General features: G+C 47.7%; 1 protein-coding gene across 4 annotated transcripts in view; it reads right to left on the reverse strand.

Annotated features, from left to right (window-relative positions):
• AJAP1 (adherens junctions associated protein 1) overlaps positions 1 to 25166 on the reverse strand; it is a 158037-nt gene that overhangs the window by 114361 nt on the left and 18510 nt on the right. For 2 of the 4 annotated variants that reach the window (XM_068916295.1, XM_068916296.1), the window contains exon 2: positions 8320 to 9086. In XM_068916295.1, the coding sequence (XP_068772396.1) occupies positions 8320 to 9086 (767 nt within the window). Of the gene's footprint in view, positions 1 to 8319; positions 9105 to 9182; positions 9265 to 25166 lie in introns of those variants that run through there. The other 2 variants (XM_068916293.1, XM_068916297.1) reach the window with 2 other exon arrangements.

The following is a 25166-nucleotide window of genomic DNA, read 5'->3' on the forward strand; positions in this document are numbered from 1 at the left end:
TCAGAGCATGTAGCTGAGGAAAGAGTGCCAAGTGAGAGTGCCCTGAGGGAAGCATGCAGCCGAGATAAGTGTGGCTACATCTTTCTGGATGCGCAGCTGTGGGTCTCTTGCTCCATGCAAAGCAACATATTTTGCTCTGCCTTTCTAGCCAGGAAACACTGCCACTCACGGGGGTCCAGTGATGGCTGTCAGGGACTGGGCAAGGTCGAGGACATGGCATTTGCTATCTCGATGACCTGCAGATGTTCACTTCAGTAATCCTTCCAGCCCCATTTTCTCCATTCCTGCTTCTGAAGGCCAGAGTCTGCAATGGATCCTGGTGTCTTAGCAAAGCGGATCAAAGAGGCAGTTCTACTCCAACCGCCCAGGGTTTTCTTTTAAATACATTTTATCTTTAATTAATTCCTTTGAAGCCTTCTGCATATGCTATCTCGTTGTGCATCCAGCACCCCCTCTCCCTTACCCTGTTTTTGAAGATAGGGTCATTTCCCAGTAGGGAAGCAGAATGTCTCTTTATTATTATTTATTCATTTCACATTCTTAGTGAACTGAGTGAAGGGAAAGGGGGTGGGTTCGGCATGCAAAGAACTGAATTCTGGTTTACAGCCCTGGAGACTGAAGCCTTCACTGCCTCCAAGAGCACGCAGCAGCACATGCACGCCCACGCACCACGGGCTCCGTCCTCCAGCAACACCTCCTGGGCCATGCACTGCGTGTTAGGTGGATGGAGCAGAAGGGGTTGCAGTCCTCCTACCCAGCTGATCCTTTACCTCTTTTCCAAGCCAATGAACAGAGGTGCCAATTAGTACCAACACATGCTCATTTATGAGCATGTTACCTGTGTATTAAGAATCGCAGTAAGATACCAAATTCACTGCATACCAGCCATTAAATAACCATTAAGAGCAGCAGACGGCACATAAAGTCTTCTGCCTTATAAAGCACTTAAAAGTTTAATTAGAGATGGCTTTATTCTAATGATACTGAAAGGAAAGCTTCAGACAACCCAGTGAGCACAACTCATGCCTAGACTTTGACAGTCTCTGATTCATTGCGCTTTTTTTCTTTTGCCTATCCAGTAGCAGAAGAGGCTACTCGGCTTTTGCAAAAGACACCAGTCTTCACAGATAGCATCCTTTCCGCCACTCCGATAAAAGCCCTGTTAGAACCTTCATCTCTTGCAGCACCCTGGAATTTTAATTATTTTTCTATTTACAGGCTCCATCGTAAAACGATTATGACAGCCCCCAAAAAAGGGAGCACGTTTTTGAAAAGCATAAGCATAAACTATGCCTGGGTGAACATATTGAGTCCCCATCTGACTGCTCTCAGCACTCTTGCCAGGCACTGAGCAGGCATAGGTGGCACAGGGATAAACATACCTGGTTTTTAGTTAACCCACTACAAAAAACAAAATATAAAAAACCCTACACAACTAAACCAAGCATAACCAAAACTGCACTTACTATTCATTTTTTTTTTGTTCCCGGATGTTAAAAATAATTACTTTTCTATCTTCTCTCCCACCTGTAAGCAGAAAATTTTATGTTCCACAGGATTTTTTAAGCTTGTTTTTGTTCCTACTGAGTCATAGATAAATCATTTTTGTCTCTTCCCCCCCCCACCCCAATTCTTCAGAAAGAAAAGAGTAGGGGTGAGAAAAAGACTTAACTAAGGACAATTGTTTTAATTTGTTCTTCTAAATAAAAACCGTTGACTGCACGCCACTTTATAGCCACTCTGTCTGTACAGAGGCAAACTCGAAGGCAAGTCCCCAGGTTCCCCAGGTGACATTTAGGGCACAGGCGACCCCGAGCAGAGAAGGGGGTGAGGGCACGTCGGTGCTGGCAGCCGAGCCGCTGCGCGGGGCTGCAGTCCTGCTCAGAGGGGCTCGGTGGCAACGGCACCGGTGCTCGACACCCGCTCAGCCGCTCCTGGCCAGGCAGCGGGACGTGCCGCGCCGCAGAAAGCGCCCCGTGGCTTCCCGTCCCACGCAGCGGCTCTGCGGCTCCTTTCTCCACAGCACCGCAGGTACCCAGCCTGCGCTGGAGGAAGCCACGGCTTTGGGGATCCACCTGGCAGAGCTCCGAGAGCCCAGTGAGGCGGCTGCTGCGAGCAGCAGCTCCCCTTTACGAGAGGGGAACTCCAGGGCCTGGGCCAAAGGGGTCCATCCCACCAGCCGGCCCCCCCAGCTTCAACCAGGCTCGCCTCCCCTCATGGGAGCATTAAGACCCTTTCTGTCAACACGCACAGAGAAGGAAAGGCAGAGCACAAGGGCACAGCCATTCCTATGCATGCGATGGTTTCTACTGGCATTTGAAAGCATTTCTAGGGAGAATTAATATTCCACTTTCAGTCATTTTGTTGACTCATATCTCCATATACAGCATTCATCCCACACTAAACCCTGTAGAGGGGAAGTCAAAAGCTTTTGTCTCCTAAATCTGAAGCAAAACCCATGTAGGTGTGCATGATTGCACAGGAGAGAAACAAGAGAGGGAAAGAAACATTTTCATTAGCACAATGGCATCTGATGCGTTGAACCCACAGAAAACCATGTGGGACGGGAACAAGGTTGCAGCTCAAGCGCAGCTAAGTGTGATGCTCTCTCACTAGCAGGAGCCTTTCCCCCAGTCCCCCCATTCTCAGAGCTGCTTCATCTCCAGCAGACTCTCGGGCCCTGAAAACAAGGGAAAACTTTACCTTTAGGGGTTGTTAGAAAAAGCAAAAGTACTGCAGCCTTTAACAGCAACGTCTCCCTCTACTTACCCACTGGTTTTTGTATCACAGTGCAAGATGACTGACTGTAGGACAATGATTCCTAATGTTCACTGAGCCAAATAAAAAGTACAAACAAGTTACCTAACCTTAATTTGTAGCCATATGTTTTTCCAAGCAAAGAACAAACACTTCCAGCAGCTAACCCTTATATAACAGAGAGGAACAGGACTTGAAAAATGCATGGGCTTACAGATGCATACCACTAACAAAAACTATGATACCATAGGGTTTAAAGACACAGTTGGCTGCTTCCTTGCCACAATCAAGGGCTGACGGAGACCCTGCTGCTGCTCTAATGTTTGCTCCAATTTCATGCGGCTCCCTCGTGTAATTTCTTGCATCAGTGACACATCAGAAGCAGGGAGAAACAATCAGCAGGACCTGTGGCAGGAGCTATTGCACCACCGACTGGCTGGCCACGAGGCACGAGCAACAACACAGAGAGAGGCTTTAAATGGAAGCTGATCTGCTTCTTTTGCCTAGGATTGCTTCCCAGCCCAGCTCACAGGCCGCAGTCTTCTGTGGGGCTTTGGGAGAGGCTGTGTCCGTAGAGGCACCTGCACGGCACTGGTTTCTGCTGGACAGCGTCTCCCTCTGCCCAGCAGAGCTCTGGGCCTCGCGCCCCCCCCTCCAGGCCTCGCGACTCCCCAGCCCGAAGCACAGCCTGCCCTGGGAACCTTCCTTTGGGGCACGGCACAGGTGGCTAGGCAGCTTCTTTGGTTAAAAAAAGTACACTTCCATGTTGGGATTAACCTAGAGTGAGTTAAGAGCTCAGTGGAAAGCTTCCAGAAAAGGTCCTGGAGGCAGCCAACGTGCTTAATATGGATAAAGGGAACAAAAGCAAATTTGGAGCTGAGGCACTTTTCAATTTAGGGTGGATAGGCTGAGATCAAAAAGGTCCTTTAGCCAGAAAAGGAGTTTATTGTATTCACTGTTCAGTAAAAAGAGGTTAATTAGCAAAAACTCTGATTCTGAAATAGTCCCCAATGAGAGTTAAGAGCTAAAAAGATTTAAGTCAGTTGGAGAGTTTTCAACTCCCAAATGCCTCTGAAACACTGTCCACATTTAAGGCTACAGGGGACTGCGAGGAGGCCTGGATGGAAGTACTAGGCTTGGGAAGAAGCTAGCTGAGGGCTCATTTTTGGTGGCAGGCCACCTGATGACAGCAGAGATCTGTGACCTGGGAAGATCACGAGAAGCCCTGCAAATCCCCTGCCTCCTGCTGAGCCCTGGGGAAACCACAGCTCCCAGGGGCAAGGGATATTGTTGCCAGGACCACAGCTCAGCCCCGGTGAGCCGTAGCGGAGATTCACACCCTTTGCAGGGGGTTTGGGCAAGGCACTTGCCATTCATTTGCCACATGTGATTCCAGTTAGAATAAGGTGCAGGTTCCACAGCTGAGGGAAGTGGTTAGGGAGCTGTGGGTTTTAGGTATCTGCAAATGCTGATATTCCAGCAAGAACTTGGCTCTTGATATCTATCAGCAAGGGAAGGAAACTCTAAAGGACATTAAAGCTGTCACACTGATAGGGATGAAGCAGCCTGGGAAGCGCTCTTGGAAACGCACAAGTGAAATCCAAAACAAATAAAGACTGCAAAGCACTGTGCCAGCAGAAGCTGTACTTTCTCATCATTGACTTTGTCTAAGCTGAACTAGAGAGCCAATTCTGAAAAGCTATGCAGAACAACAGTTTTCTCTTAGTAGCTAACACATTTGGGCTTATCTTCTCATGTGCAATACAGGGCACTGCCTTACAGCACAAGAATTTAAGATGCACTATACAAAACTGTGGAGCCATTAAAAAACCACAGGCCCGGCATGAGGTATCAGAAAGGTTGGAGAACCCATCCTTTGAAAATTAGGTTCCTTTATGAGCACCCAAAATGAAAGTAGCGTGAAATTTGAAAAGTAGCATGCTGAGGTTTTACATACTTTGGATGATATGGCCCCAAGTCACATCGAAAAAGGAGGGTCCCTGTAGCTGAAAAATGTTTGAGACAGAAAAACTCATTTGATACCAGAAAAACACACTACATCCCATTTTCAAAGTCTCAACCAAAATAAAGGGCGGTTGTGTTTTTGAAGCATGGGAATTCAGTTATCTTTGTTTGACTGCATCTCTTAGTTTCAACACATGCTGTCAGGAGAACTATTGAACTATAACAAGGAATACTTACTCTTCAAGTGATCAAGCCATAAGGCCTTGGCAAGTGCTTAAAACAGTGTTTTCTCAAATGATCTCATGGCAGAAAATAACTGCATTTAAGAGGCAACTATTTGCACTTCTGTAAGGATTTTTGTTGTTGATGTTCATTAATCATCATTATACCTACTTACAGTGTATCAGCATGCAAAATGAAAGTACTTTCATCAGCTTTACAGACCAAAAACAGATCCCAGAATGGCCTTCATTATTGTCCAGAAGGGATCAACGCTTCTGAGGTTTATCACTGGAGACCACCAGTATCAAAGACCCAAGAGAGAAACGGTGAACCAACAAGTAACCTCCCCATATTGGTAAGACTGGTATCTTAGGAGATACATGAATATAGTTTTAGCAAGTGACTATCTGATAGCTCAAGGATAAATGTATTGCAATGTCACCTTCACCGCGACTTCAGCTTGACAGACATCAATACCATGTCACTTGTACTCAGATAGCATCAGCGACCAGGTTCTAGTTGCCGATGAACACCAGGCAAAACAGCAATTACAAAGCGTCATAAAGAACTATTAGCTATCCAACACAAAGACAGGAGGAAATTGCCGTAATTCAGGGTAAGCCTCCGACCTTGGTGCTTCGTCTACAACAGGAGTCAAATATCTGCACAAGCTCCCTGCCAGGCGATACCGCTTGTGGTCCCCAACGCAGCAGAGTGAAGCAAGAGGCATGTTTTTAGACGCCAAGCGCGTGCATCATCGGCCTGTCTCCTGGAGGAACCTGTTTCACTTCACGCACTCCTACCTCCCCACTCAAAATCCACCCTGAGATTTGGGCATGGTGACGCTGCCTGTGTTCACGGCAGCCAGCAGAACTTTGCTCACCGTAAGTGGTGGGGAAGGCTCCCCCTGGATTTCAGCCGCACGTGTAGAAAGGTACTTGCCACCAGCCCGCGCATCATTGGTAAGAATAGAACAGGAGGTCACCCTCTGCTTTTAAGACATTGACCAAGATAGGTTTGGGGAAATAAGGCAGCTCATCAAATAACATAACATCATCAAGTATTTCACTCAGCGAGCAATTTATGCTGGGAATTGTTATTGATATTCTGTCTCTAATTTAGCCAGCTGATGCTAACATCTAAAAAGATGGGGAGGTTGGGAGCGTTTTCACTGCGATAAATAAAGAAGTTATTTATTACTGTTGTTTTAGGAACAGGCAATTTATTTATTGTTATTAGGAACAATGTTACGGCGCTTTTTTTTTCTTTTTCCTGAGCAGGGTATGCTAGATAAATTAATTGCGATTAAGAGTAGATCATACTTTTTTTTGTTTTACTAGAAAATCACTGTGGGCTAAAAGCAGTCAATGCACAGCGAATAAATTCTGTAAACTATTATTATAGTATCCCACAGTTTAATATTGGTAATAACAAATATAATTTGAAATAAATGGGAACCTGCTTTCTCATCCATGTCCACACAGCAAATAGTGCGGGTGGAACGTATTACAGTGACAGAGTGCTGCACTAAATCTGATTACGGAAAATGGTTTGTGGATGTATACTGATAATAGGAAAAATACAGTAAGTTGCTAGAAAACGTCTCTGATAAAAATGATGAACCAGACCTTCCATTTGTTTCCAAAGTGCTCTTGTTTAAAATCACATATTTATCTCAATATTCAGCAACATTTTCTCAATGAAAAGTTCACGCCACAATAAACCCCTCCATTCCAGGATCACTGTCAGTCCTTGTTATTTATTTATACTATAATATTTTCCATAAGCTTCCGCCACAGACCCAGACTCTGCTGTACTATCTACTGCTTTGCTGCAGACCAAGAAGACACTTGCAGCTCCATTTCGAAGGGACCGACCGCACACGCCACTGACTGGAACACATCACCTCTGAGATCCCAAGCTAACATGCGCCCTGCAGCAGCAGCATAAACTAGCTCCTCCGGTGAGGTGTTTCTAGTTCATGGCCACAGCAAAGGCTGCTTGAGAGTGCTTGCCTTGGTGTCCTAGTAACATAGGATTGTTCAATACAAATAATTTACCCAAATGACAGAATATCCTACTGCTTTGCTAACAAATTATTCACTTAAAAAAAGATCACAGTGTCATTACCAACAGTCAGAATAATTTTGGAAATAATTCAGAACAGGAGTTGCAGAGCACAACTACAATGCCAGATCGTTCATCACGTTGTGTGTCCGACCACCTAGATCGAGTAATGTCACAGGTAACCCCCCCATAGCTTTCAGACTGACTGACGCACTGGCTCTGAATATCCTCATACGCACAGAGCAAGGCACCTACAGCACGCTCCTCTATTGAGAGCCTTCTTGAAAACAAATGTTCACTCACAGGAATGACCACAGGAAGTCGTTAACAGAACTGAATCAATGCAACAAACCTTTCTGCGTATTTCTGTAGGATCTTCACAACACACCTCCTGTGCAATCTTTGTAAGCAAGAAATGCTGCTGCAAGGCAGAGAGCAATGCTAGTACCAACACCAGTGGTCAGTGGTGACACCTACTGCGGTGAAGCATCTCACTTAGGTAAAGAATGGGACAGACTAGCTGTCATGAGCTGGCCGTTGCTGGAGTCAGCGGGGCTGGTGTTTACATACACGTGTCTTTGCAGATGGACCTGTAACAACATGCCTCATAAATACTCTCATTATTACACTCCCAAGCAGTGAGTTTTTATGTTGCATAAGAACCGTATCTGCAAGACAGACTTAGAAACTACAGAGTACTTCAATATGTACATGATTAGTGACATGATGCAAAGAAACTAGAATGGGTGAACGGCAAGATGTTTAGTTCAATAAACATCCCCAAAGTCTAGAAGTGTTCATCCCAGCCGCCTCTGTGTGTAAAACCAGGGGCCAAATCTTGTTCTGAGTGCCTGGGGAAGACTTCTCACCCTTTCTGATCAGGTCAGAAACACCTCAAAACACTCCCCCACATGAAAATAAAATAGAAATAGCATACAATTTTTTTTTTTCCCGTTCAAGGGAAAGAGGTAGGTAAGATTTCATTTTAGCCGTAGCCATTCAATAGCCCCAGTAGAGAATTGCTTTTATATCAACTCTCAGCTACCCCAGATATCAGGGCATAAAACAATTGGCTCCCAAAAAGCCAGCCACGTGACACCTGGGGACTGTGCGGCCCCAAAACCCTCCCCTCCGTCAGCAGAGGGCCGGCCATGCACACTCGTCACGGTGTCACCGCTGAGAACGGCCGAGACGCACCAAGCTGCCAGGAACTCATCACAGCGGCCCGCAGGAACCCAGCACCCCTGGGGGGGGGGGCCACCCTCACCCCCACAGCATGCACCGACGGCACAGATGGATGGACAGTACCTGACGTGTCTCCCAATATCCTGGGTGGGCGGGCTTCCTTGCCATTGCCGCTGTGGCCAGCGTAGGGCTCGGTTGTGCTCCTGCGGCCGGGGTTGCTCCCAGGCATGCCCCCTGCTGACGCCGGGGTCGGGGAGGGCCCTTTGGGCAGCGCAGTGGTGGAAAGAGCAGTCGTGGTGGTTGTGGCCACTGTGGTTGCTCTGGCTTGCCAAGCAGAGGTGGCGGTGGTGGAGCCGAAGTTCCCAGGGAGCATGCTGGTCTCCACGGAGTCCTCCTCACCCGTGGGGCCCCACACAATGACTTCGGGCACTGCGGTAGCCCTGCTGTCTCTCTGACGGAAAGCGCTGCCTCGCAGGTGCCTCTTCCCCCTTGTCACATGAGGCTGCCGGCGCGTGCTCCCACGGCTCCCTGCTGCCAAGGGAAGGGCTGCTGTTGCACCAGCGGGCTGCTTGGCCTGCACGCTCCTAGCAGGGGAGCCCGAGGGCTGCTCCGCAGCTCGGCGTGGCCGTCGCGAGCGGTACCTCTGGATTTGCCCATAAAGCCAGTCGGGATGAGCAGAGACGTAGGTCCAAGAAGGGCCGGCAATCCGCAGCTCCTGTCCATTTTTAAAACTCCACAAAGGACTATGGGACAACCTGTGCCAGGGTGATGGCCTTTGCAAGAGCCTAAACCTGTGGCTTCCGGCTACAGGATCACAGGTGGTGAAATCCATGGCTAGCTGAAACATGGCTATTAATATCCAAGCATGGCTTCCTAGCGGGCAACCTGACCTGCGGACAGACATCAAACTGTATTAGAAAAACAGAAAAGAAACAATTAGCATAACACACCTGGTTTACCCAAGCTGAGAAGAAAAAGCTAATAACCAGATCAGATGAAACAGTGAAATATTCACAGTAGCTTTAGAAGGAGATGCCATCATCTTTCTTAGGCGCTTAAACCAACATTTTCTATTGTCAGAACTGACATCACAGGATGCCTCAGGTTGCTATTTCCCCCCCTTATCATCTCCTTTCCTCTCTCTTCCCACCACAAAAAATGCTAACAACAATATAGGGCACCTCACATCAAAAACCAGTTCTAGAATTGTGACATTGCTATTTTTAAGTCAATACATGACAAAGGAGGTGCCTTTTCATGCTCTGAATGAACTGAGGATGGATTTTATTATGAAATACCCTTAGGAATATGGCCAGAGTCTGCGTATGCCCAAGCTCAGCAGTTCTAGATGAATTATCTAATAACGAGGTTGCACAACCAACCCTGAAGCTGCCAGCAGCAAGACTCTCTGTTCAGAGGGTTCTGTACAGCTCCTGTGAATATCCAGGAGCCCTGAGCCTGCCGTCTGGATAGCGCTGGACACAGCATCCTTGCTTTGGAAGAAATACAAGCCAACAGTTAAATTAATGCCAAGGCTACAAATATGAAAAGAAGCCAGGGATGGATGTCCTTCCATCTCTGCTATTAAGACCACGCAAGGCAATGGGTCTTTCCATTTCTCATTTCAGGGATGGAGTGATCCTGAAGAGAGAGCCCACGTTTCCTTTCCATGAAGTGTATCTGCCACGCTGTAAAACATTTCAAGAAATGAAAGAGAACAAAGCAGGTCAGGAGAGGAGGCGCACTACAGGCTGCTGATTACACAGAACAAATTAACCAACCTGGCACGAGCAGAGCTCTGCACAGGGTTCACACCCAACAGGCCAGGCACTTGAACACGTCTTGAGTGGCTCTGGATGCTGCTGCTCCTTACGCAAGCCCATGGAAGGCAGCTGTACTCATCAGGCAATGAGTTAAAGCCTAAGAGTACATGTACTCTTGCTTTCGCATGTGTAACCCACTTATTATTAATCAGGTTGTCTATGATCCAAAAGGAGCATCTATTCCCAGAGTGCATGCACAGGACTGAACTGCACAGCTAAGCAAAGCAATACACTCTCCAAAATTACATCATTAAATAACAGTTTGCATTCCTGCACTGCGGGGATTTGTGTTGCACTGTGTTGCTTATTTTTTAAAGAAGGCTGTAACCTAGCAAGCAATAAAGCAGAGTACATTTTAACTGCTCTTTAGCAGATAAACTGAATAGTCGGAAATTATTCTGAACTGTCAAGCAGCTTAATTATTTAAAATTTTGTTTTGATTTAAAAGGCTGCCATTACTTCACGCCAAATCACTTTTTTTCCTCAGCTGTGTTTTCTTTTGCAAAGTTCTACTCTAACTCTCATCTTTCCCTAACAATTTCCTTCATGTTAAGTAGTTTTTCATGATACAAAAATGCCTGAGATACGAATCTTTTTTTGTTTCTTTTTTCAGCAATCATCAGGCTAAATCCTGAAAATCTTTACTCCATTTTATTCAGCAGTTACACATGAGCGACTTTTGTTGAACTCAGCAGGAGTTAATGAGAGCTTTATATGGCTAAACAGACTAATCCTCCCCAGCACTATACCTTGTAAAGACATTGGTAGCACTACAAAACGTGCACGTGCTTGACAGAATCTCTCACTGTGCATGAGGCAAATGAAGCTAAAGAAGCTGACCTGGGTACTCTAGGATACAGTCTTTTCTCTGTTCAAAGGATTTCTTTTCTTTTCACTTTGATATTTTTCCAAAGCATAACCATTATTTTGGGGAGCAATACAGAGGTGCAGGGAAAGAGTGCAGAAGGAGAAAGGGAAGAGCCAGAAACAGCCATCATAATCCAAAACAGTTCAGGTTAGGGGGATGAAGTATTTCGAGACATTACAAAGATCCAAAATATGTCGCTGGTGGGTTGTTTTTGAGCTTTGAGCTGCAGAAAGAGATGGCAAGAGCGTGGACCAGAAGCAAGGAAGACTCCCAGGCCATGGCAGAGTGGGAAGCATGGCAGAGCCTCGGGGCGTTGCACGCCTCAGGGCGCCGGGCTGCTACGGGGCACTGCTTTGGCGCCCACTGCCTCCTGGGCATCGGGGTGCATCCAGTTCCAGCAGCTCTGGCCTGAGGCCGCCCGGCAGAGGGGCCCATCAAGTCAGCCCAGCTCCTTGAGGACACGAGCCCAAGTCAGATTCAAAGCGTATCACAGCTGGCACGAACCGCCCTCTTTGCCTGCAGATCAGCTACAGACAGCCAGCAATGCGGGGGCGATGGGAGCCAGACTCCCTGCTTCATCTCTATCCTGGCCACAGCACCCAGGGAGACGTGATGCGGACACAAAGCTCGCAGTTTCTAAGGGGAGCCAGGTTCCCATCACAACTCCCTGCAGAGCAGCCAACATCCCGCAACCTCGCACAGCCTATCCCAGGCATTTTATGGCAAACTATGGGTTTCACTGGCCTCCTGTCCTGGTAGCATGATTTCTCAGGGCACGTAACAGACTGCAGGCCTGAACGATTGTGTGCGCTCTGGCAGAATTCACATCTGCTATCCTACTTGCCCCAGGTTTCTAGCGGAACGCGTATCGGGGCTGGTTACTCTGAAGTCATCCATGCAGTGTGGTCCCCTACTAGATTTTGGAAACCTAGACATACTATACAACCTGCTACATGAAAACAATTGTATTTCAGCATAAAGAACATTCCCCATATGCTGTGCATTAGTGGCTCAGTAGGTAGAATCCCATCTCTACTGGCAAGAAGTCAGGAGTTCAGGTTTCCAATGAGAACATTAAACATAGATTCACCTTAATAATATTCATAGCCCTGCTGTCACTCTAATAGCATGCCAGACTCGATTTCACTCTTTGCCTAACTCCTTAATATGATTTGAAATTTCTCCTTGCATGAAAGGAGAGATGCCAGGCACCTCCCCAGCAGTACATTCATTTTAAGTCATATGTTCTCATAATACACATGCATGCACGCACAAAAGTGTGTTTACTGCTTGTCTGGTTCTCCATAAGAAAACTGTGCAAATGATGCACTTTTATTAATAGCCTCTGAATAAGGAAAAGGAAAATGAAACCAGCCCAAACTTGGTTGTAGCTAAGCTAAAGCCCAGCTGTAGCGTTCAGTCTTCTGAAAGACAAAACCCAGCCCTCAAAATTTTAGATTCATAGCTCACAGTAAAACCAAATATTTCACCTCTTTCCATTTCCTTCTGCTTACTCATGACATTCTCAAGTTGCAATAGCAGAGCCAGAGGCACAGCCCAGAGTCACCATGGCTCTCCAGACTTCACAAAAGTTGTATGCATTTTCTCTAGTGGGAGGGCTTAATATCACTTAGTTGCTCCACTGTAATAACAGCAAGACACGTAGAAAAACGCTATATGCAACCCATAGGCTCCACATTATTCATGCATGCCTTGTATACAACTGTGCGGCCATGCCAGAAACCACGTGCCCGGGGACGACGCAGAGGCGAGGCGCGGTGCCTCAAACCCCCACCGCCAGCACTGCCAACGCACAGGCTGGTGCAGGCGCAACATGGAGCCTGGCCCATGAGTGCAGGGCCACAGACAGGCAGCCCTCAGAGGGGTCCCAAAAGCACTCTGGCTGTTTTGAGGCTGGCTAGCAGAAAACAGAGGGGCACAGAGGACAGCAGCATGCACAGCCTTTCTTCCTTGCGTCACTCCACAGGCTCAATTTGAGCTTCACATTTAAGGTGACAGCGGAGGGACGCTGCGTGTGGGAGGAACCCCTGTCAATTCTACTGCAACTGCTTCTTGCTGCCCTGTAATAGCCAGCTGGCCAGCACCTGATCCTGCCCTACAGATCCTTTGGGTGTTCTTCCCACATGCCTTTACACGTAAAGGTCCCTATGAGTGGTACTGGGTGAGGACCTGTAACCTGGTAAGTGTCCTCCCAGTCACCCAGCTAGCTGGCATGCCCCCAGGAGGTGGCTATCAGAAGGGGAGCTTCAAGTCCAGTTACCTCATGGGAGAGAAAGAGGAATTTCATGTGACATGCAATCTTTTGAGGGCTTTGCAACAACAGATAAGAGAAAGTGTCCTTCAGAATAAATAGCAATGTGTAGGAGTTCTCGTTGTCTAGGCAACACACTACCGATCTGTTCAGACCTAGCAGTGGGGATGCTGCAGCCTCAAAGGAAAAGCTGTGGCAGGTGCTGTAAGGGAACAAGACCGACTCCTTCTGTTTGCTGTGCTTCTTGGGGCTCTGCCAGAAGGAATACCCTTTTTCCCTCAACCTTGGTGCTTAACTGACTAGGAGGCTGGGACACGTTTCATCCTCAGTTCTCGCGCATCCATAAATTAGGACCCCACCTGTCTTAGGTTCCTGCAAAAACTGGTGGAAAGAGAAGTAGTCCTAGAGGAAAGCTCAGGTACCAGGGTGGGAAGCCCCTGCCCCAGAGGTTGCCACCACATTGTATTTGTTGCAGACAGATAATGGGGGCATCCAAGCAATCTGATCTGCCCCCAAAACCCCAAGATTGCCAGGTCTGCGGCTCTGAGAGGAAGTCTCCATGTCTCTACTTTCCCACACAGAAAACAAATAAAAATATTTGCTTACATCTCTGGAGACACGAGCATAAAAATCACTGATGTTCATAAGCTGCTTTGAGGTCCTCGCTATTTATGCGGCTCTTCAGAGACTTGGGACTCTTAGGACGTGCATCATCATCTTTGGTTATACATCAAATGCTACTTTCCCTTCTTCAATTGCACAATCTTACCAGTTGGAAAGCAGAAGCAAGAATATTAACTGTTCCTCAGTACACGGAATAATTTCTTGTCAAATGCACTAAAACGAGGAATTTCATGTAGCTGAAAAGTGGATAAATAGATTGGCAGTGCATACAGTACCCTGTTGTCCTGATTCTGGAGACACGGCTCAAATCCTGGCTTGCATGACAAGTTCTGCTGAGGAGAGCGAAGCTTTGTGAAGGCACCTGGCCTGCAGCACGAGGAGAGAAGGTGGGCCAGGACAGGAGGCATGTCGGCAGGGCTCGGACCGGCACAGCCCTGCTTCTGCACTGGCAGAAAGCAAACGGGCCGGCTGTCTTTCAGTTCAGACACACGGTGCCACGGCGTGGCTGTGTGGGCAAGACCTGGACAGGAACAGAAAGTACTATTCATAGCTGGCACTTAATGTTAGCCTTGCAGCTGGCTGCATTCGCTAGAAATTAGGATTTTGATTATTCATCTCTCCTTCCCCCGACTTCTTTTTCTTTGCAAAGAAAGTAAGGGAAAGCTCTGACAATTTTTGCATTATTTATTTTCCCGCCTGGGGGTTCAACAGAAGTGTTGACCTAAAATTCTCAAACTCAAGTTCAAAATTCTGAATTTCAGTTAAAGAAGAGAAGAATAGCAGAGACATCTGAAAGAAAATGAATTTCTTCCTTTCTCAAAACCCTTTGTTCTCATGAGCCATAAATCCACTCCCATAGCTTAATGGATGGTAAGGAAGCCTTATTTTCACACAGTAAGAGAAACTCCTACAAATATTTACATCAGCTTAACCATAAGTATAAGAGCAGTTGACTGATTTCAATGAAAATACTCAGATAATTATAGTGATTGTGTGCACAGGGCCTGCAGGGACCTTTAACCACTCATGGGCCAGAGCACCAATAAGCGCAGCACCTGGGAAAGTTTTATTCCAAGAAAGAGGCATATCAGACTGCCTGCAGCAGACTCCATAAGGACCTCATTTATTTCCATACATCTTTCTCAAAAAAAAAAGGGGGGGGGGGAGAAAAAGAAAAAAGAGATTTTCCTGTACTTTATAATTAGTTGTGAAATTATAGTATGGTAGTACGTCAAAGGCACAACTTCTTGGGCTAAACACTTGGATAATTATATGCCTGTTATGTAGATTTTAATTAGGTTTCTTTTCTTTTTAACTTGACAGTACAGGAGAAGGTGGATTGCCAGTGGGAGGAAGAGAGCGAAGGACTGCGAGTGACTGCAGGCGTGCAGATGGCTGGGGAGAAGGCGGGTTCACGCGGCGCGAGGGGAGCTGACAGCTCTGACAAGGCGCGAAGGGAGGCTGCCCGGGGGTGGCAAGGGGAGGAGTGGACACGAGAAACGGTGGGCTTTCAAACCCGTCTGCAGAACGGAAGCAGTGCAGGAATAAGGTATGAGATCCTCATCGCTACACATTGCTCATATCACCGCTGAAACAGCATCGTGGCACTTGGAGCGAGGCTGGCAGCCAGCCCGGAGCAGAAGCGATGTCTGCAGAGCCCGGCGAGCTGTGCAGTGCCCGTGCCCCAGCCGCTCGCGATGCGCTGGAGAGGTGACGACATCAAGGAGCCTCATGCCTTCCCTCTGCGCGCAAAGGTCAGCAGGTAGCCAGCACCACTCACGGCCAGAGCCTGGCCGAGGATGACACAGCCTCTCAAGCTCTTCCTCCTCTAAGATGTCACCAGCCTCTTTAAAACTCTGTTCACAGCTGAGCATCACATTCAGCAAACTCTGATTATTAAGAAATAATTATAGCTAAATGATACCTGTACTATGGGGCAGATGTCTGGGCAGGGCCCTTTTCCTCGAGGACTGATTACTGCTCAGCCTTGAGGGAGTGCATGCAGGCCAGGGCAGAGGTGGGGGGAAGGCTCCGGGAGTGAGTATCTTGCAGGGCATCTGTCTCAGCAAGAATTTTACTCTTTAGCATGTAAATGCCACAGCAACAAGCCTGCCTTGCTCTGTCAGCCTTGAGCCCTGGCCAGGCAGGGTGCACAGCCACAGCAGTGCTGCTCCAGCCTCCCTCCACCTTACATGTCTCAGCCCTTCCCAAGAGTGCCTGGCGCCAAGGGACCGAAGGTGACCGCAGACAAGGCCCCTGCAGCTGCAAAACGCAGGCAGCAGGGCTGGGGCTCCCTCCCCGCCCCAGCACCTCTGCCTTGCTTGAAGGTCGACAGCGCTGGGTTTTGTCGCACTCTCCTTTACCTGTCCCCTAATGTCGAGGAAGGAGATTTTCTTTCCTCGCTCGCTCTCTGATAGTTTGAGACATGCAGTTGGCAACTGTGCCAGCGAGACTCTGCCTGCAGTGTGCTAGGTCAGCCTCACCCGAGAGGGGAGGCATGCAGGCACAGTACTTTCCAATCAGCTCCGACTCCCCTGAGGCATCCCACTCTGGTCCTGGTCCTCCTTTCCAGCTACCTTCAGGCTCCTCACCGGAGCTGCCTTTGCTGCTACTTGCCTGGATGTTTCCTAGGACCGTCTTTGGCAGCCAACAGATCCAAAAGAGCAATGTAGCTCAGAGCTCCTCTGCGTTGCAGGCTTAGCAACATTACTTGGCGGTGCCTTCCTCCTGAATGGCACAGATGGGAGGGCACGCGTACTGAACCATGGCAGACAACTGCTCGGAGCCCTCACCGCTATTCCTTGCTTTCCTGACCAAGCAGCAGAAACGCACTGAGAGACCGATACCGGACCAGGACCGAGCATGGCAGCACACCGACTGGCCACCTCCGCTTCCCTGGCCCAGCCTCCAGGCTGCGCCTGCCCCTGTGAGCCATCAGTTCAGGTCTGCACCCCAAGCTTCGCCATGCAGGGTGCCTGGGGAAGCCTCTGCTGCAGTCGGGCAGGAGGCGAGATGGTATCAAATGAGAAGGTAGTAAGAAGCAAACAAGAAGCGAGGGAGCTTCCTGCCCAGCCAAGCCTGCGTGCATCATGTGGGCTTGGAGCAGCAGCTCTTTTTGGAGCATGCTGCACGCACGAGCATCTTACTTGAGAAAAGCATGCCAGAGAGCAGAGGGTGCACTCCTCCGCTCCATGCCAGCTACGGGAATAACAGCACCAGCCCCAGTGCTGCCCTGAATATTAGGAGGCAGAACTTCTCTGGGTAGATGGCGTTTGTATGGAGAAGGCTACGTGGGGCCTGCAAGCTTTTCAAGTTGCATTTTGCATCCTGAGAACATGCAGCCTGCTCAACCACTGTGCAAAAATGCAAAGGAACATGGTGCCTCTCCTACCTTTACACGCTCTCTCCCTCAACTACAGTACAGGCTAGCCCTAAGTCTCCCTATAACAGTTTCCTGGCAACCAGCAACACATTAAAATCAGCCTGTATGCAGCTGGCAGGGTGATGGCAACACCTCTTGCTTTGCTGACAGCCCAGAATACATTGCCCTCCAGATCAAGTTTAATGGGACCACTACTAGCCAGAGTTTAATTTCCTGGCAAAAATAAAAGTACATAAATATTTAGTGATTTGTTTTTCCTCCATTTTCCCCTGCTCTTTCAGAAAGGGGCAACTCAGACATCAGCAATAAACATTTGCTAGCAAGATTAAATCCCTTTGTTGGAAGCAAGGAAGAGCAAGGGGGAGAAACCAGCGTATCTCACATTTTGAAGCTGGAGCTCACGAAGGCTCCTGCTAACAAACAGCTGCAGCTGCTGCCAGCAGGCTGCCTAATGCTCTTCACTGCTAATGCCAGAGCAGGCAGGGAGCACGCAGAGTCGCAGATCTGACTGCTCGGCACGCAAGCGCTTCCGCAGCACTTTCTGCAACTGCACATTTTATCTGTGCTTGGGCAAAACAGCCAGCCCCGGTCCAGTGCCAAGGGGCATCAGCCCAGGCCGCAAGCCAGGACCAGGGCCTTGGGCCCCAGCAAAGCCAGGCAGCTCCTCACGTATTTCAAGGGCCTTCCCAGGAGCAATACTACCATCTGAAGCTTGAATGCATGCTTTTTAGGCAGGCACTAGGAAGAGCTGCAAACTACCCAGCAGAGTGCTTGCCCCCCCTTCCTGTGTTTTGAGGAGGGGCTGCACACACTCAGCTCCAGGGAGCAACAGAGACTTAAGGAAGGCACTTGAAAATGACTTGCCTTGGCTCTGGTTAGGGATCTGAGTGTCAGCAGTTTTGCTTTGCTCCTTGCGAGCTCCTTGCTCCCAGCTGCTTGCCTGTGCCTGGGGAGAGTTTACTCCTTCCTGGATGGCTCGCTCTCTGCCCAGCCTAGCAGCAAAACCTAAATCCTGCGTTTGTGGAGTCTTCTTTTGTCCTTACCTCAACTCCTACCACTTTGCTGAGATGAGACGAGCTGAGCAGAGGGAGTCTCTGTTTTAAAGGTGATTGCGTTACCAACGCAGAACATGTTGAAAGCGTTTGACAGACCAAGCGCCTGCCTTTCTGCCTTAAATGATACATTTGAAAATTTTCCCCAGTATGAAAATCCCTTTTTAAATCCTTTCAAACACAGCAATTTCCTTTGAAGAGAAGGAAAGTTAGCACTTAAGAAACAGATTAATTTCAAGGAGGCACAAGGATCTGAGCTTACTACGCTCCTTGCTTATCTTGAAAAGTCCGTTGACGTGCTTTCATGTCTGGGGTTCAAATCTGGCCTGTCGGCAATGAAGCTAAACTCAGAAATTTGGAGGAGTTGAACATAACTTACTCTGCCTGCCTCAGCTGCACGTCCCTGCCAGCAAGGCGCCGTTGCAGGACGACAGTCCCTACCATCTCTGCCACGCGAGCGCCTGCAGTGGCTGTGCCACAGCAGCACCGGCCACCCGCTGGTCAGGAAGGTGGTGGGAAGGGAGCTTGGAGCCCAACACCTGCCCAAGTCTTTGCCCACTCCTCACCTAACACACGGCCCACGTTGCAACATCCGTCTCTGCCACATTACCAAGTGGGGCAAGGAGGATTATACACCGGAAAGTACTTAAGAAACCCTGATAAGCCCAGTTTTCAAACTTTAAGAGCTTTAGGTGCCCTGGATCAGCAGCTGACCATTTAACACCACTTCAAAAGGAAACGGTCACCCAAGGGATCCATCATCACACCCTCACTGGCCCTCAGTAAGGAAAGTCTCAGTCCTCCAAGGGGTCATTTCACTTAGATTTCTGCATCTGTGAGGCATTTCATCACCCCCAGGGGGATCAGAAATGCTGGGCTCCCCATCCTGGCTCATCCATTCATTCCTTGTGAGCTTTCAACTTCTTTCCCACCAGTAAAATAGGGGCGGTAACGAATCCATTCCTGCAGATGAGGCTGAGAAGCTTAATGCACGCCCAGAAGCCCCTGAACATTTTGAAAATTAAGCATGTGCAAATGAAATGTTTTCTTAATTAGTATTCTAGGATTATGTTATAACCTATAATCTAAGACTACATTGTCTCCATTCTAGGATATTATTATTGCTGTTCTATGATTGTACCTCATAAACATGTAAAATCATGGACTAGCAAGTCTAGTCCCAAGCTTCTCTCAACCCATTTGACAGAACCGGAAACTAAATACACTGTGCATTGCCATTTTAGAAATTAGTGTTTTCCCAGGGACTGCCAGGCTGCAATCATGGCTCTTGCAATACTTCTGAAATTTGAACCATACACATGGTCCATAGAGGAGCTAAACATTATGTTTATCGAATACATGATGCTTCCAAGCCAATAATGAGCATTAAGGCATTTTTTTTTTAATGACGGAGTTGTATGTAACCATAAAATAGTATCTAAAAGGATTATGGAAGTGTTTCACAGAACTATATATTAAAAACCAAAACACAAAAAATGAGCAGCCAAGATAAACGAAATGAAACAGCCCTCTTCTGTTGCATGTTATTTTACATTTCTATCTGCAGAGACGCAGCCTACCACAAGCACCCCAAAGGCAGTTGCAGTGCTGGCCTACACCGCTGCAGGAGAACCAGATCCATCTTCTGGCTCAGCCATGCAACATCTGCTGGTCTCAAGCAAACCTCCTCCCTGGGCCTGTCTCTGCCCCACAACAACGCTTCTAAAGGAGCTCTTGCCACCCCAGGTGCCTCGTCCTTCATGACGCAGGTGACAGGGGACTGAGCTGTGCAGGGCCAAGAACCAGCCAGGCATCCCAGGTCCCGACAGGACCAAGACACCTGGGCTCACAGCTCTGATGCCTTCTCAGTCCTCAGCCTCACACTGAACTATTTTTCATGCCTGCTCTTTGTGCTCTGCAACTCAGACACAGGTCAGAACCATTTGAGGTTGCCACGACTGGGTAAGAAATGGATCCTTTCAGAAAAGCTGTTATTTTGGTAAAACGCCTGTTTTTTAATTCACTCCGTGCCATATCCTGAAGCCTGTGAAATCTAACTCTACTTTGGGAAGCTGACATTGTTTTGGAAATTATCCACTTCTGTTTAACTCAGTGCAATGCCAACCTCTGCAGGCAAAAAGGGAAGGGAGCTGTCAGTGAGCATTGCAGACTCTCACCAGGGAGCAGAGGCAGGTCCGGGACAGGCACAAAGAGCCTGCAAAGGTCCAGCCTTGCCAGCAAATGATCAAACGCAAGCTGCTTCACTAAGATGTCGTTTAGTAACTCATTCCAGGAAGCCAAGTTCCTCAAAACGCCCGACACCGCCGGTGCTGCCAGGCGGTGCTGACGGCAGCCCACAGCAGCAAGCAGCACAGCAGCCGTCGGTGCGCGGGGCACCACTGCAGCCTGTTGCAGGCGCCCTGCCTGCAACAGCAGCAGGCAGCCAAGCCCGTACCACACAGCAGCTTTGCCTCCAGGTGCCCCGTCTGCACACCCATGGGCGAGCATGCAGGCTTAACCTCCAGTTCCTCCACACACTGGGCTTTTTTTTTTTTTTTTTTTTTTTTTTTTTTTAAGTTCCCTTGTTACATAGGGATGGATTAACAAGCAATAAGGGAAAAGGAAAGGAAGAGTCCTCCAACAAAAAAAAAGTGCAATACCACATAAAACAAAAAAACTCAGGGAAAGAATTATACTTAGGGGACAGGAGAAAAAAAATACCAAGCCTAAATCCAACACGGCTGACAGACAAGAGGAGTAACACGGACAGGAAGGGAAGATAGGTCGTACTATTCATAGGTGAAATGTTTTAGGATCTCTGAAGTTACCTTGCACTTTCTTTTCAGGTGCTGACTGACATTTATGGACTTAGAAAAAGGGCACAACAAATAACATGAATGCAAACATCTCTCTAGGCTTATATTAATCAAGTAATCAGCAGCAGCAGGCTCTCTCCAGTGGACCAGAGGGAGATGCCTCAGTCATCGATTTGGGGAAATCACAGCCATCTTCACAACGGGCTTCGGGCTCCTCAGAGTCCCCCAGAGCCTAGATATCCCACGGACACAAAACAGGTTAATCCAGCGGCTGCAGAATTAAGCTACTTGCTGTACACCCACACGTCTGGAAATCCCTGAATTTGGTAATCTCTCAAAGCAATTAACTAGGATCATGGCCACAGAGTGGCTTAGATAAATTGCAAAATACAAATTGTCAGCAGCTTGCAAACCATTTGCAAATAACCCATTTCACTGAAGCCTCAAAAGACTCACTCGCGTGTGAATCTATAGGGCAAGCAATGGCACAGAGGTGCTTATTTGCATCCTTTTTGTAAGATACTTGTTTTCTATCCAAAAATGACCCCTTTCTCCCATGAGCGTGGAGACACTTCACAGGCAGCATGAAATGCAGAATAGGCTGATTTTTAATGCAGAATTATACAAATGGAACCATTCTTCCATTTCATGACTGTGTTAGGTAATATATTGATATGGCACAGAGATTCAAGGTTATGTCCTTGTTTTGATGATTTATGAACTCTGAGCATTTCATATTGCCAAATACCAAGCAAAACAGAGATAAAAATATTCCCGTAAATGCCAAGAGTATAACCAGTAGCTGCGACAAGAGCTATGAAACGACATTAGCTTGTGTTCCAAGCAAAGCATGGCTTCTTCAAGGAAGCTTGCTTTAACAAAGCAAGAAACACTTGTGGTACGCTCTGGGAAAAGCATCTCTGCCAATACAGTTTTACGCCCTATGAAGCTGTTCAGAGAATGACACATCGTGAGAATACTTGCAAGAATTCACTAGCATACTACAAAGAAGAAAAAACGGCCATATCTTGGAAGGCAACTTTCTCACCAGAGCAAAAGGAAGAGAGGGGAAAGTTTTAATGGCAACTGATTATTCAACCTGTAATTGTGCATCCTCTCCTAGGTGGGGACTGCAGACACCTATGTCTGCTGCAGCATTTCTTATTTCCAGCCCAGGTTTTGTGCATGCGTCATGATCCCTGCAGTGCAGTGACTGTCCTTTGGGGTGAAACTGCAAGACATCACCATGGAAATAGAGCACTGCCATTTTATTCTAGGGTTGAACGGGATCCTTGGATGGGCTGGGAGGAAACGGGCCAGGAAACTCCTGCCCAAAGATCACATGAATTGATGACAAAATAGACATGGTAAATTACGTTATGGGATAACAAAGCTCAGTAAAAGGACAGATCTCTCCTGGACCTGTCTCCTCCAAGGCAACGCAGGCGGGCTGGCCCCCTCGGCTGCAGCAGGCAGCATGGGAAAGCTCTGCCTCCTCAGGCAGCTCCCAGAGAGCTGTGCAGCAGGCTTGCTCCTCTGCAAGGGCAGGGCACAGCCACGTGATGGGCACGTCTGCAAGCTACTGGTTTGGGAAACACAAGGTGAGAAAACCAAAGGAAGTACTCTCAACTTCTGCAGCGCGCAGCTCAGCTAATTTGGACCGTGTCTGCACTGACCTACAGCCAAGGCAGAACCCACCCTCCGCTACGGATGTGGCTGGCAGCACTAAAGGGGGACGAGGTGGAGGAGAACAAGGAGTCTCAAATGCAGGAGCGTGAACAAGGCCCCCCGCAGACAGTAAGCAGCCATCCAGGACTTCCTGGGAAGTCTCTGCACACTTGCAAGTCCCACTCTGAGGCAACAGTTTTACCATTTCCACTCTCCTACGTAATGTTTTGCACCACAAGACATCACTCTAAACCCAGACCTAATAGGCTTGGCAGAACAGGGAACTTGCAATTCACTATTCACTGCATTGTCTGGAGTCATGAATTTTTTAATGATAATTATAACTTTGAGAAAATATGGCCACAAAGATCTTTAAAGCTGGGACTGGGAATTAAGGCACAAAAGCTGACAGACAGTAGCACCTAGGTAAATTAAATGTGCCACATCACTACCTATTTATATTGCAAAACTGAGCTTCAGGATTACCTACTAATAAAAATGATATTTAAAACAATACTAGAGTTGCTTCATTCCCCTCTTTCTCCCCACAAGTAATTAAGCTGACAATGTTTCCTGAGATGGAAGGGATGGGATTTATTATGGAAGAAAATTAGCAGAGGGTGAAAGAGCTGAATTCTCAATACTACATTTTTGAGGCCAGAGAGACAGTGTCCATTTCCATTATAAATGGTATAGAAGCAAGTCACCCCCTGCTTCGGAGTAGTCAACAAGCTAAGATATCAGGTGTTCTGAAGAGAAGCGGCGAAATAGAAAAAAACGGATTACTCCATCCCTAGTAGCTCCAGGGTAATTCATATTGATAAAATAGCCTCATTTTTGGGAATGGGGAGTCGGAAGCCCCCAGACTACTCTTGTGCAAAACCAGACTACACAGAAAAAAGCTAAAGAGCTAATAATGCAAGAGTAGCAAAGATAGGTTGAGGTCCAAGAGAACTTTCCAGTGCCACAACAGACAGCTCAACATCTCATTGTTGTGGAGAGATGTAACCACCTCACAGATCACCATTTTGCAACCAAAATGATGTAAGCCCACTCAACCATAAGCCAGCCCCTCCAAGCACCGCTTAGAATTAACCTCCACAAGATAAAACCTCCTGGGGCTCTACAGGGCTTGAGGATTTGCTGCAGATCTCCCAAGCACTGGCATCCACCGCTTGCTGTTAAAGATGCAGTAAGCACCCAGCCAGGCAAATGGTGCTGAGGCACAGCCCACTGCGAAAGGCGTTCCTCAGCCTCACCACTTCATGCTGCCAACAGCGCATGCAGCAATGGAGGCACACATCATGCCTTCTGCCATTGCTCCTCCAGCTGCTATCCGCAAAGCCGCAGCTCAGCAGGCACAGCTGCAAATGCAGTGCTAGCTGCCACGGACAGATCACCTGGGCCTCCGAGCAGGGCAAAAGGGAGCAGACCTGCTGGGAAGCTGGGTGCTACCAGGTGCTGACAGACACAGCCTTGAAGAGCTTTCTCACACCGGCCCTTCCAACAAAACAAGATGTGAAGCAAGAACGACACACAGATACTTCACTTTCACAAAAGGCTCTGCCTTTGGACAGCAGATTGGTGCACTTGGGAGCAAGGAGGTTTTGGACCGAGGGCTGGGGAGTACTTATAATTTCCACACTGGATTCACTCTTTCCAAGGCTACTACAGAAGTCAGCAGGAGGTCTGCAGAGTAATCCAAGCATAAAGAAAAGCTTCATGTTCTCAGTGGTGACAGGATATTCAGACTACCAGTCATAAACTCAAATACGGTAAATAGCAAGAAACAGCCATTCTCATTATGTTCATGTAGACAGGCCATTTCATCTACCTGGCTTAAGGAATATAAATTGTAGTATTTTGACTGTCTTCCACCTGGAATGAAAGGGATGGGCTTAAAGAGCACCTTTGTGACCTGCTCCCCTTGTGTCGCCACAGCAGATAAACTACAGCTTGTGTCAAGCTCCTAACTCCTGAAATACATTTGCAGGATCAGGATATTCCCTGAAGAGAAGGGCTTCCAGGTGCCCCGTCTGTTCAAAATCAAGTCTCCCTCATAACATTTAATCATTACAATTTCACACTAGTAAGTCCTTTAGGCTCTGTATTTTCTGAGCATAGTATATTATATACTCAATTGCCACTAAACGTCGATATGTTTAGGTGTCCGACTCCCTCGGCTCCGTTGAAGATCTCAGCTATGAAGTGACATATTCCCTCTGTTTCCCTTATTTTATGCTGTTCCAAACCTCCTGAGGAGCAGCATGCAGAGGAAAGGGTAGACTGGAAGGTGAACAGCAGCAGAGAGGGGCGGTTCATATACAGGGTATTTCTGCAACTGTCTTGAGCTTACCCAGCTGCAAATAAATAATTTTAACATTTTGAATAGCAGTGAGTGTGGAAGGCATAATTAATACCCAGTGGCATCTCCAATATGCTGATACTGTACACATAGACCCTGC

The sequence above is a fragment of the Struthio camelus genome, chromosome 21, assembly GCF_040807025.1.
Source record: "Struthio camelus isolate bStrCam1 chromosome 21, bStrCam1.hap1, whole genome shotgun sequence".
Lineage (NCBI taxonomy): Eukaryota > Metazoa > Chordata > Aves > Struthioniformes > Struthionidae > Struthio > Struthio camelus.